This window comes from Glossina fuscipes, unplaced genomic scaffold (genome assembly GCF_014805625.2).
Source record: "Glossina fuscipes isolate IAEA_lab_2018 unplaced genomic scaffold, Yale_Gfus_2 238, whole genome shotgun sequence".
Taxonomy (NCBI): domain Eukaryota; kingdom Metazoa; phylum Arthropoda; class Insecta; order Diptera; family Glossinidae; genus Glossina; species Glossina fuscipes.
Genome location: NW_023998581.1, coordinates 762094 through 774605, shown reverse-complemented (window position 1 = coordinate 774605; position 12512 = coordinate 762094). Strand labels below are relative to the sequence as shown.

The 12512-nt window shown below is 34.2% G+C and overlaps 1 protein-coding gene and 1 pseudogene across 3 annotated transcripts; one reads left to right on the top strand and one right to left on the bottom strand.

Moving 5' to 3' along the window:
* The first annotated feature begins 1577 nt into the window (after positions 1-1577).
* LOC119642657 lies at positions 1578-4234 on the top strand (annotated as a pseudogene).
* Positions 4235-6104: 1870 nt separating this feature from the next.
* On the bottom strand, positions 6105-10304 carry LOC119642655 (kelch-like protein 28). 3 transcript variants are annotated; one of them, XM_038041883.1, is made up of 3 exons: positions 10239-10304; positions 7494-7934; positions 6105-7435 (listed from the first exon to the last, which is right to left on the bottom strand). In XM_038041883.1, the coding sequence occupies exons 2-3, from the start codon at positions 7851-7853 to the stop codon at positions 6371-6373; spliced, it is 1425 nt and encodes a 474-aa protein (XP_037897811.1). In that variant the 5' UTR covers positions 7854-7934; positions 10239-10304; the 3' UTR covers positions 6105-6370. The 3 variants fall into 3 exon arrangements, with proteins under 3 accessions (XP_037897811.1, XP_037897809.1, XP_037897810.1); XM_038041881.1 differs by lacking the exon at positions 10239-10304 and adding an exon at positions 7996-8666; XM_038041882.1 differs by lacking the exon at positions 10239-10304 and adding an exon at positions 8189-8663.
* Between the last annotated feature and the right edge of the window lie 2208 nt (positions 10305-12512).

Below are 12512 nucleotides of genomic sequence, written 5' to 3'. Positions count from 1 at the left end.
CTAATTAAACTATTTGAGTTCACCTTAAGTCATTTCGTGTATGACTGCTAAACATTATGTTGCCACAAAACTAATATGACGAAAACAGAGAGTATGTATGTAAGGCGTTATATGGGGACTATTTGTAAAAGTATTTTTACAGGGTTCGTTATTGAGCCAATCAACGTCTTCTTACTAAATTTCGTCAAAATATTAGAAAAATTGTGACCTAGAATGCCGAGCAGGCATTAAATGGATAGACCAACAGATAGACAGACAAGCTTAAGTCGCATCAGAATATGGTTCTATGAGTTGATTGGGTGGGTTGAACACAAAGACACAATCTCAGACATCACATAGACAGTCGGACGGACAGACAAGCTTAGATCGATTCCCAAAATAGTTCTGAGTTGATCGGCATAACAAAAGTTGAAACTAACTTAAGTTCTTCTAGATGTTGTATACATTCGCACAAGTTTAATATATAAGATTTGGTGTAAGGTATAAAGAGAGTGAGCTAGAAAAAAATGTAATTAATGAAATGAGGTTTTTTTTTTTTTTTTTTGTTTACATTGATTCATTAGAATTTTTTTGTTAGTGCCTCCGAGTTCATGATTGCATTTCTGGTTATTGTTATGCAAGGGCGTGTAAACGACGTAGATGTGTTCACATAAAAAAAGACCGAAAACTTTCTACATTTAATTGTTAAAAGGTTCGCATACAATTTATGGTTGATCGTTGCTTTTGTTTTTATTATTTCATCTCGTCTCGTTTCGTTTCGTTTTGTTGTTTTATTGTTCAAAATCTGAATATTTAACACATAAAGTGTGTTTGTTGACGCATATTTTCATTTTTGTATGCGCAATCTTTCTATTTTCTCTCTTCTCTATTTTTTATTTTTTTTTGCTTCACAATTATTTTTAAAACAACAAGAAAAACAATAACTTGTGTACGATATTTGATTGCAAGATGAAGTGAAGATTCATTTAGTCGGTATATATACATTATGGTATATACATCGCGCATTGTACATATCAGATAGCAATTGTATGAATTAAAAACAAATTTGGGATACTTTTGAAACATAATTCAAAATCATTTTTCTTATTTTATAATTTGTTTTTTTTTTATTTTTATTTTAATAAAACAAGTAAAAGCGTTATAGCTGGTGTAGAACGATCATTAAATATGCTACACCGGATTGCGAAACAAAATACTTACTTTTATCATAGAACGCAAATATTATACTTTGTTATACCCTACACCAGCTGTGGTACAATGTATATTAAGTTAATGCGCACGTATGCAACAAGCCGAAGGTCTTAAAATAGATCCATCTTTTATTATACGGATCGATTCAGAATCATTATCTAAATTGATCGAAGCCTGTCTATCTCTCTATTCGTCTAATGTTTGTCAATGTAAATTTCTGTTCAACCTATATGCCTTACGATAAATAAGCATGAAATCTCAAAAAAGTGAAAAAATAAAATTTAATTGTTCGTAACTTTTTATGGGCATGGCCGATTGTTTCCATTTATGGACCTAGAGAGTAAAATGTCTCGCAAAGCAAATGTGAAAATTTCAGCCTTCTAATTTTTATAATTTCCGAGTAACGAGCAAAATTTGAAATATTCTTCTTAAAAAAAAACAGAGTTGCATCCAGTTTACAGTCGACTGCGCTGTTCTGCTCTGACCAATTTGGCCCCATTTTCAATATCAACCTGCGTGCAGAAACTTCCAATGTTTCTATAGAATTTGAAGCCGATATCTTAATTTTTGCCATCAGGAGAGTGGACAAACACCACACAGACGGACCGACGTGGCTAAATCAATCCAGAATTTCACGCTGATCAAGAATATATATATTTTATAGTGTCTCTGAAGCTTCCTTTTGTGTGTTACATTATGGAAAAAAACAAAATGAGTATGCCCCCATCTTACGGGTGCGGTAATTATAAATATAATGTTTTACTTTCTTTTTAGTTTTAATACAATACTGAAAAGAATTTTGTATAACTCTGTTATACTGACACGGGGAAAATCATGACCATGCCAACACGACCGGCACCGGCACCGCCTGCTTTGCGCGGACAGAATGCGGCTGCCAATGCTAATATTAGTCTGCAGCAATTACGTTTACTGCAACAACAACAAGAATTAAACCAACGACCGCAACAATATAATGTTACCGTACCAAAGTTAACTATTAAATTACCTCCGCCAACAAAAAGTTCAGGAGCGATAGAAACGTCAGTTAGCGCAGGTAATGACACAATTAATAGCAATTCTTTGGCAAGCAAATTTCCTCAAGCCCGTTACACACCAGCCCCGAATTGGAGTGATTCAACATGCGATTTGTTGACAGACGGAGAGACAATAAACTCGACAGGTAATAAAGGTAAAAAGCACCACCGAGACCGCCACCGCCTAAGATAAATCCGAAGACAAGAGCACCCACACCACCTATACCGCAATTCACTAACATTCTCAGTAAAATTTTCCAACGTAAAAAAGCGTCCAAAGCAATTGCGGTCAACACAGCTTCTCGGATATACAATTCGGCAACTTGCGATAGCACTGCGACCTTAGCACAAAAGCCACATCAGCAACAACAATCAATTACTTTGCACACCACCAGCAATGGGAATGCAGCTTGGAATACTATACCGAATTTATGCTCTGTGTCTTTAAACTCGACGCAGCAACAAGAACCTCAATTGAAAAGCTCCGATTCGCCGCTCAGTTCACCAACATTTACTCAAAAGTCAAATAGCGATTGCTTGAGCGTAGACAGTTTTAGTTCGGATTCGAATTTCTGTTCGCCCAACAATGGTAGCGTTTCGAAGCCTGAAAGCGCTTTCGAGGATGATTTTGGTGCGGCTGGACGATCACGACCCATTACTACTAGACCTTTAGATCTGTGGAAGACATTTGGCAGTACGGATGTAAATACACAGAATGATTACGGTAGTATTGGGACTGCCCATGTACATAATCTCAATACGATAAACGTCCGAATACACAACAGCCAAGACAATCCATTGTGTAATGGAGAAAGTTTAGTGCCACCCACGGCGGCTCCTAATATGCCCACAATTATTAAGCCGAAATTATCTCAAAAACCGAAAGCTCCAAACTCACCAACTCAAAAATCTAATAACAGCACCTCCTCCACGTACGGTGATGATTTTACAAGTCCTCCCTCGCCACCACCACCAACAGCAGCCATATAAAAACCAACGGTATCCCTATTAGACGTAATATCCGGGAAAGCTGGTGCTCTTCTGCTCGGTGCGAATAATGAAATAGGTGCGACTATTACTTCAAAGCAACCTTACGGTATAGCTTTGTATGACTTTGATAGTAACGAGGAGGGAGACTTATGCTTTAGAGTAAGAAATCCATATATTTTAATACATGTTTAAGTTAATTACAATTTTTTTTTGTATTATAGGAAAACGAGAAAATCTATTTACTTGAAGAAACCAGTGCCGATTGGTAAAGAGGTCGTACACGAGCCGGCTGTGAAAGTATATTTCCGATTAATCACATTGAAATAATGATACCACTCACTGCTAAGACCGAATTACCTAAAAATGTTTCAACAGTATCTTCAAATAATAGTACATCTACATACTCCGCCTATCCTAGTAATGTTAATCATTTACAAAACGTTAAATGTTTATATCATTTTCCGGCGGGAGGTGAAGGCGACTTGGAATTGAAGGTAAAAACTTGATCGATTTACGAAAAAAAAAACATTGATTTTCATTTCATTGCGTTAGGCAAACGATATTGTTACTACATTATATAAAATTAATGAAGCCTAATTATTTGGCGAATCAAATGGCCGCCAGGGACAATTTCCGGCTGATTTTCTTCAATATGTACCAACAAATGTACCCACAATATAAAATAACGTTTAACTGAAAATTTTCATTTAAAGGTAATTCTTACTTTCTCTGCTGTTCAAAATCAAAATCTAATGTAACTAAAGCAAAAAACGAAATCTCTTTTAATCATAAGTATTGTCGTGTAAGTGATATATATCCTATATAATATATTGATATGCCTATGATACGATAGAATCTCAATATAAGCAATATTGTGTCCATATACAGGTAACTCTTTTTACACGGTAGACGCTTTCTTTAGAAAAGCTTGCAAAAAAATCATTTAAAAAAATATGAAATATGAACTATGATAAATTTGGGGTTTTGCTCTATAACTTTAAATAAATCGTGTCAAACACAAAAACTCGAAAATCGAAATATTTTCCCAAAAGACCGTGCAAAAAAAGCACTAACAAAATCCATATTATAAAAAAAAAAAACATTCGGTTTTAAACAAAATTAAAGTGTAGTGAAAATTCCAAGGTGCAACATAAAAAAATTGAACTTGATAACAGGTGAGCACATGGACTAGCCTTTGGAAATTTTATCGAAATCGTTTATTGCAACTGACCACTCTGATGCAAAATAAATACTGAATAACAAGATGTTCTGGTCAAGTTGAAGTACAACCAGAAAAACAAGAGCAAAAAAGTGATCGTGGAATTCAGCTATTTCCCGTTGTAGATGAAGTCGGCTAGTAAAGTCAAAATTAAAGGAAAAACAAGATACAAAAAGAGATTCCTGTATTTCTTGTTATTGGTGAATCGTGCTATTACGAAATAGGATAAAAAAAGAGGCCGCGTAAAAAAAACCGTGTAAAAAAAGAATTGTGTGTTTATACATGCTTGATGCGAAGAACGTATTTTTGCTTTTGAAATTTCTACTTCATTTCGCAAACAAGTTTCCTTTTTACACACACGCACACACACACACATACAATTTTCTAATTTGTTTGTTACACATCTTTCCTATATTAGATTATGTCTTTTTTTTAGTCTAAGAATTCAATTCATTAGTCTAAAATTAAAATAATAATAATAATAGATTATTGATAATTGCTTTTCATTTATTTAGATATAATAGTTAGTTTACATGTTTGGTAAGTAAAATCCGATTAACTTTCTTCTTTTTATTTAGTTGTACTTTTTATACACTTACGCCCAGATGCTTCCAAATTCTTAATCGATTTTTTAATGCAACAGCTGTTTACAAATACAGACTGACTTTTTCAATTAAACGGACGGTTGTTTAAAAAACAGACCGACTCTTTGAATTATTCTCAATTCTAAACAAATACAGAGTAACTTTTTATACGCTTACGCTCAGATGCGACTAAATTTATACGCTTACTCTCAGATGCCTCCAAATTCTTAGTCGTTTTTTTAATGCAACAGCTGTTTACAAAACAGACTGACTTTTTCATTTAAACAGGCGGTTGTTTACAAATGCAGACAGGGAATTGTCATCTTGTAAAATATGTATAGAGTCTTCATGCTGTCGTTGAGGTGTATACAACCACCTTCAGCGTGTTACTCAATTGAAATAAAGCAATAAAGAGTCAAACATAACCTAGAAAGCAAAAAATCAATAAATTTAGTAAAAAAGCATCAATATTTCATCATCACGTGAAATTTTGAATATCATCAATGGATTTCTATAAAGTTACTGGATTATGGATCTAAATTTAAGTTAAAAGGTCCAATCCATATCAAATACAAACAAAAAAAAAAAAATAAATAAAATATGTATACGAAGGCAATTCAGAATATTTGCGTTGTTTTACAACACCCAAATTGCACTTCTAATTGTATATACGTTTAATTGTAAATAAACTATAAGAAGGGATTTGTCAGAAGACAGTCGGGCCAACTCGATGATTCCGACATACAACAAAGGATCTGAAATTGGTTAAAAAAAACCAATACGCAAGACTTCTGCCTTCATTTCAAGCTTTCAAAAGCAGTCAAAGTTTTGATAAGAAATGGTCGATGAACCAATTTCATCCAAATTCAGTAATTGGTGCGTTCATGCGAAAACCGATATATTTTTTCAAAGAAGTCGACGTAAAATGTTTTTTTTTTGCATTATCAATTCTTGTAAAGTTTATTTTACTTAAAAATTGCAAGAATTAAATTAATACTAGCAACCAATGTCGAGACGCGTGAATGGCAGCTTAAAAAACATCGGGAAAACAATAAAGTTTTGTCGTATAAAGCACAAGTCTTATTAACTTAGACTACTTCGCCAACGAAAGCGCCATTAATTGAATTTGCATTTTCCCTCTCTTCATTTGTAGTTCGTATTATCCACTACATAGCTAAGATAGATTATTAAATATTTTTTTTTTTATTTTTCTCTTTATTTAATATACACACAGAAAAATAAAAATTAATATATTTTTTTTTATTATCTTTTCTCTCGAGACTATGGTCATTGTACATCAAGAAGTTTTCGATTCAACATGTAGCTGTCAAATTTTCGTATTAATCTACTCCTCATCGATTGCAGTCTGACATATCCACAGCTACAGCAGTGTCCCAATCACGTAAGTAACCGAACTCGTAGGCGTTCAACCAACGACTTGCATCCCAATCATAGCGTAAGACGGCCTCACTGGAGGTTCCGTACAGTTTACTGCCTACGGTAAAGATTTCATGAAATTCACGCTCCTCCCAAAAATTAATAATTTCCCAACGTTGGGTGCGTATGTCGAAACGTTCCATGCAAGTTCCTAAACCTTCGCAACAATAAATGTTATATCCAATGGCGGCACTACAACAAAAACTATTCACTTCGCGCATTGGCGGCAAATCTTTCCAACGTCCTTCGCGTGAGTCATAACGTTCTGCAGTACGGAGGCTGCGAACATCGTTTTCTCCGCCCATCACATAGAGTACACTGTCAAGGGTTACAGCACCCATTGAGCTCCTTTTTTCACGCATGCAACTACTGTGCGTGGCTTTGTTAGTTATCAAATTCAAACACTCGACAGTATCCGTGCAGACTTGAGCTGTATGACCACCCAAAGCGTATAGACAGTCATGCGCTATCAATGAACGATGATGCGAACGATCGACGAGAAGAGGTGTTAAATCATACCATTGGTCGCGATAAATGTTGTAGTAATAAGAATCCCGTATACTACTGTGATTTCCAACGCTGCCACCCTGTATATAGAGTATGTTTTTGTGAGCAGACAAACTTAAAGCGAAACCTACACGTGGTGGAGTTTTGATCGGAGTGCATTTAGCAAATTCGGCGTCAAAACGAAAGGCATCGCAACGGCGACCCATCTTATCTATTACGAAAATACGTGGCACTCGACTGTCTTCACAACACTCTACTTCGCTCAACCATTGCGAACAGGAAGGTTCTTGGCGTAGGCCTGTCAGGGATCGGGCAACAGTAGCACTTACACAAGCTGGGTGTATAAAATTCAGCAATTGACCAAGGCAATGAAAACGTTCCTCCGGACGATAATCAGCCCAACGAACCAAACCTTTAAGAACTTTATCGTCAGAATGCATGAACAATTGATCTAAACTTAAAATTGCCGCTAACTAAAATCCAACAATATTTCAAATTTTTATTCGCGTAAATGTGAAATGAGTTCTTTACCTCTTCGTAGGTCATCTCAAAAAATTCTTCACATTGCAACACCTCTAAGAAATGACCGATAATATACTCCTTGGCACACTCTAGCAATAAATAGTTGTTTTGTTTCTCAGCAAATTGCTTAAAACCTAAACAATTTTCGGCGTCCAGCAGATTGGTCATATATTCTGCGCACAAATCTGCTAGATGTTCCAACTGCAAAAAAGTGGCAGTTTGCAAAACTTGTTGCACGCAATCGTCTGTTAAATCCAGTTGACTGGTATAAATAAAGTCAATCGCCATTCGCAAGCACTGAGCATCCATTTCTTCGAACTTAATTTCCGGTTGATGACTTTCGGGAAAGTTACCACTAAACATGGCCATAAAATATGGGCTGGCAGCAGCTAATATATTTCGATGCGCCAGAATGCGTGCATTTTCACATATCAACACAACGTCAGTGAACTGAAAGAAAATGAAAGTTAAGCAGTGTCTTTAAAAATATCGATTTTTGACTCCCATCAACCTGTCCATTTTTACGGAATTCATTTAATTGCTTCAATAATTTTTGACTATAGCCTTTGCTTAACGTGCGGTATAGCTTGGGATTTAACTGTCTTTCTAAGCCCAATTTATTTGGTTTATTTTGAGCCATTTTGAAGAAGTTTCAAATTCATTAATGAACAAGTTGCCAATTTTTATACTTTATTTACAGCTACTTTTCATTGACATTTGTTGGGTCCTGCGCATTCTCTCCAGGGAGCACAACTTGCACGTCACTTTACAACTCGAAACAAAGGCAGCATGACCACTTTTCTGATTGATGTTATAGTTTAATTATATTTAATATTTAGAGTTATGCTGGCGTGTTAGTACTTTAAGCCGAAAGATATGCTAAGAATTTCTTTACTTTGTAAACGATGCCGTTTGTGCGAACTTCGAATTTCACAGCTTGAGAGAGTAAGTAAATTAGCGAACGTCAAAAAAAATGCACTGCTTTACGTAGCATACGTTCAAGCTCTTTTTTATCGTTTGTGCTGCTTCTACCCTTCTCCACTTTTTATTATATTTCACATTATTGTCGTCTATAATAAAATTTTCATGGTCCGTTATGTATCGTCTCACAAAACTCTGGACTTTGCCTCGTTTCAGAAATGACTGAAAAATGGGAACACTTTCTGCTAATTTTCAGTAGTAAGTCATATATTACCCAAATTCCAAGTCGCAATTGGAATCAAACAGGTAGTTTTCAGATTCCCTCATTTAATTACTCCCCAGATGCTTCCAAATTCAGAGTCGCTATTGCAATCATACAAGTGGTTGCCTCCGTATCCGAAATATAGGGAAATATTGTAAAGCATCGTGTGGTCACCAAATGCAGACTCGCTCTTTCAATTAATCTAAGTTGCTTCCAAATTCAGAGTTGCTTTTTCAATTTATTCACACATTGGCTGTCAGTCAATTAAACTAATTGTCTGAATGAATATTGGATTTTTTTTTGGATGTTGCGTTACAGTGGCCTAAGCCAATGAGAAGCGTGGTTTATACGTCCAGATAATAAAATGTGAGTATTTGCAGGAAATATATAAGGACATTATTAAGATAACAGGCTGCAGCCATAATATTTTAAGGCCAATATGTTAAGTGGAATTGTACATTGTTAAGCTGCTCACTCCACCACAGTTTAAAGTAATAAGTAAAAATAATTTTGTATTAAAAAGAGGTTTAGGTTGAACTTATTATAAATGTGAAGTTTACAAGATGGCAATCTTGAAGAAAAGAAGACAAATGTGTTCCATTTTCATCTGGTCGAAAGTGAGTGAATGGTAGAGATAAAAAGGGCGACAAAGAAAATGTTGAAGAAGCATAGGCAAACAACAAGGAAGTGCCATAATTTTTAGATTTGATATTCTCTCTTAAAGTTATCTATAAGAACAGGAAAGTAATTTTGTTATATCGTAAATTTTTTGTTTAATAACTTTTGTTCTCAAGAAGATGAAAGTTCATAATTGTTTGCTAAATTTAATTAATGACTTTCTTCATTGCTTTCGCAGCGACTATTTATATTAAAATAATAAAGCGGCAATCTTTCGTGGTGCATGGCTTACGAACAGTCAAAGCAAATATGACTGGCTTTGTTTAAACGTAGACGAACATATAGCCTAACACATATAGCGTTCATTTTCGGCATTGTTGATATTCAGTCAATTTTATTTACCTTTTGCTATTTTTGTTTCGAAAGGTTGACACGACCCTACGTTGCTTACAGATACTCGGTCAAAGAACTTCTACAATAACCCCATACTTTTGTGGTCGCAAGCTATACTTTTGTGGTTGCAAGCTATACTTTAAATAAAGGTATTTACTTGGATCTTCGAATCTGTTCTCATTATTTGCATGTTTCTAAGTAAAACTATTCTTAAATGTTTCATTAGCGCTGTTGTTCCTCACTTTTTTTTATTTTTTTATTAGTTTTTGTTTCCATTCGGTATGAAAATGTTTCGAAAAGACAATTATCTTAACAAATGGCAATACCGTAATATCTCATCATGCGGTCACGTCGCAATAATTTACCACATTATTAAAGTGACTCCCTTTTTTTGTTTCTACCTTTTTAAAATGTTAAATGGCCAAGAGATTTTCTATAAGCTCTTCAAAGCACTTTTGAAAAAAAACCAAAGAGAGGTTTTTAGAGTAGTTTCCATTTATTCACGTGGTTTTACCCTCTAAAACAATAATTTGGAACATGATATCGTAATGTAAACATACCTGAAGATTGACTGTACAATATCAGTTGAACATATGGTTTTCTTTCTTTAGTAAATCAAAATCACGTAATTTAAAGAAGTGAAGTATGATTAGAACATTAATAAAGCGAAAGATTTCTTTGAAAAGAGAATTTAATAAAGTGAAAGAAATCATTTTCCTATAGAAACAGAAATAATACACTTAAATTTCAATTTACCTTGTTTTTAATAAAAGTGGAAAGGAACATTTCAAAATCATATTGTGCTTGAAATATTAACCATATGATTTTGTTTGATTTCATAAAGCGCTGCCTTGTTTGTCGGATTGTGTTCAACCGCATATAGAATGAAGATGAACTTTGGTATTCTTTTATTATCTGAAGGTGTCTACTTTCTTGTGCAGAATTTTTTTAGCCTGAAATCAAGCGGGCGGAATAAGCATAAGTGTTAACCTTTGACAGTTTGGTCTGTTTCATATGAGAAAAACTTTTACATTATACTGTTTCATACCATTTTGTTCTTCTGCGTAGCAAACAAATGTTGCAAAGGTCTTGCAAACTTCATTTAATTTTAGTTGCGTTCTATGCTTCATAGAATTTATTTGCACCCCGAATTATTCTCAATTTATACTCAACAATTTAGTCGCATCCCGAATTATTCCCAATTTATACTCAACAATATAGTCGCACCCCGAGTTATTCTCAATTTATTTATTTATTTATTCTCGCTATGTAAACAATTCATTTGGTTGCGCAATACCATAATAATAATCAGCTGTTATTTGAAGAATATTTGCGGATTAAAATTATAAAAGACGGACGGTTAAATCAATAATTCGGTCAAAAATATTGTAAAATGCAAAATAATACGACATTTGGCGACCAATCTTTGGCTTATTTGAATTTTTCAAAAAAAAAAAACGTGAACCGATTACGAGCCTTAAGCTTTATTCGTTACTCTGTGTGTGAGTGTCGCATCCTTCGGACAGAAACTTCCTATTAGAAGCTTCCCTGTCGTCGCTGCAAACTTTTTGACGAAATGAATATAATCCTATCTTTTGGTGGTGGATGCAAAAAGTAACATAACGGGGAGTAAAAATTTTTGCCATCTTCCATAGTACCACGTAAACTTATTAATGGCTTAGATAGATAAATTAATGATTACCTATGCTTGGATGCAAAGATTTTAATTTTTCTTTTTATTGTTATTTAATTTTTTTCATGTTTTCCTTGTCTTCTTTATAGGTAACATGCAGTTTATCGAGCCAACCCATTACACCGAAATTGTAATGAAACCTGCGAGGTAGATTAAGGAAAATTTTTTCATGTCCGCGATTTACTGCATTTTCACTCTTCCTTTCTATTTAATACTCATTTGCCATGATGCAAATCCTGGAAACGAACTGAATTGGGTGAAAATGGAAAACTATAGCCTGCATGATCGGTCATCGAATTTAAAATGGCAAGAACTACAAAAAACCAGACAATGAGAATATGAAGTCTTATCAAAATCATCAATACACCAATAGGTCCCATATTGCTACATATATGTTCAATTGTAGTGCGTGAAAGCAAACTTATGGAGACATTGGAACTTTTGCTTTGTTTTTGATAGACCAAACAATGATGTATTTATGACAATAAAATAAAATCACATTTTCAAGCACAAGATAATTTTAAATTGATTATTTACACTTTTACTAAAAAAATAAAAAATCAGCTGTTTCTATACGCATGAAATTTTTTTCGCTTTGTTAATTGTATTTCATTTAAAAAAATTAGTTTTCAAATGAATTTATCGCTTCATTAGTTTTGCACTTCATTAAACAAACACTGGCCATATGATTTAACAACGCACGCAAGCCATGCATTTATTCATTAACAAACCATTATGTTTCCTCTTTGAAACAAATTCTTTCAAGCGCTCTCATACAAATTCAACTGGCATGCTTTCTCTCTTTTTATTTTACTGGTGTTTTTCATACAAATTCAACTGGCATGCTTTCTCTCTTTACACTTTACTAGTGTTTTTCATACAAATTCAACTGGCATGCTTTCTCTCTTTTTATTTTACTGGTGTTTTTCATACAAATTCAACTGGCATGCTTTCTCTCTTTACACTTTACTAGTGTTTTCATACAAATTTAACTGGAATGCTTTCTCTCTATACATTTTAATAGTGTTTTACATCCATATTCGACTGGCATGCTTTCTCTCTTTACATTTTACTGGTGTTTTTCTAGTGTTTTAATACAAATTCAACTGGCATGCTTTCTCTCTTTACATTTTAATAGTGT

What these genes read in the sequence shown, in the direction of transcription:
- LOC119642655 (XM_038041881.1), bottom strand. Translation starts at nt 8,124, where the DNA reads ATGGCTCAAAATAAACCAAATAAATTGGGCTTAGAAAGACAGTTAAAT. An exon ending in AATTCCGTAAAAATGGACAG is followed by an intron (nt 7,935 to 7,995) that starts GTTGATGGGAGT and finishes ATTTTCTTTCAG; the next exon opens with TTCACTGACGTTGTGTTGAT. An exon ending in TTGAGATGACCTACGAAGAG is followed by an intron (nt 7,436 to 7,493) that starts GTAAAGAACTCA and finishes GTTGGATTTTAG; the next exon opens with TTAGCGGCAATTTTAAGTTT.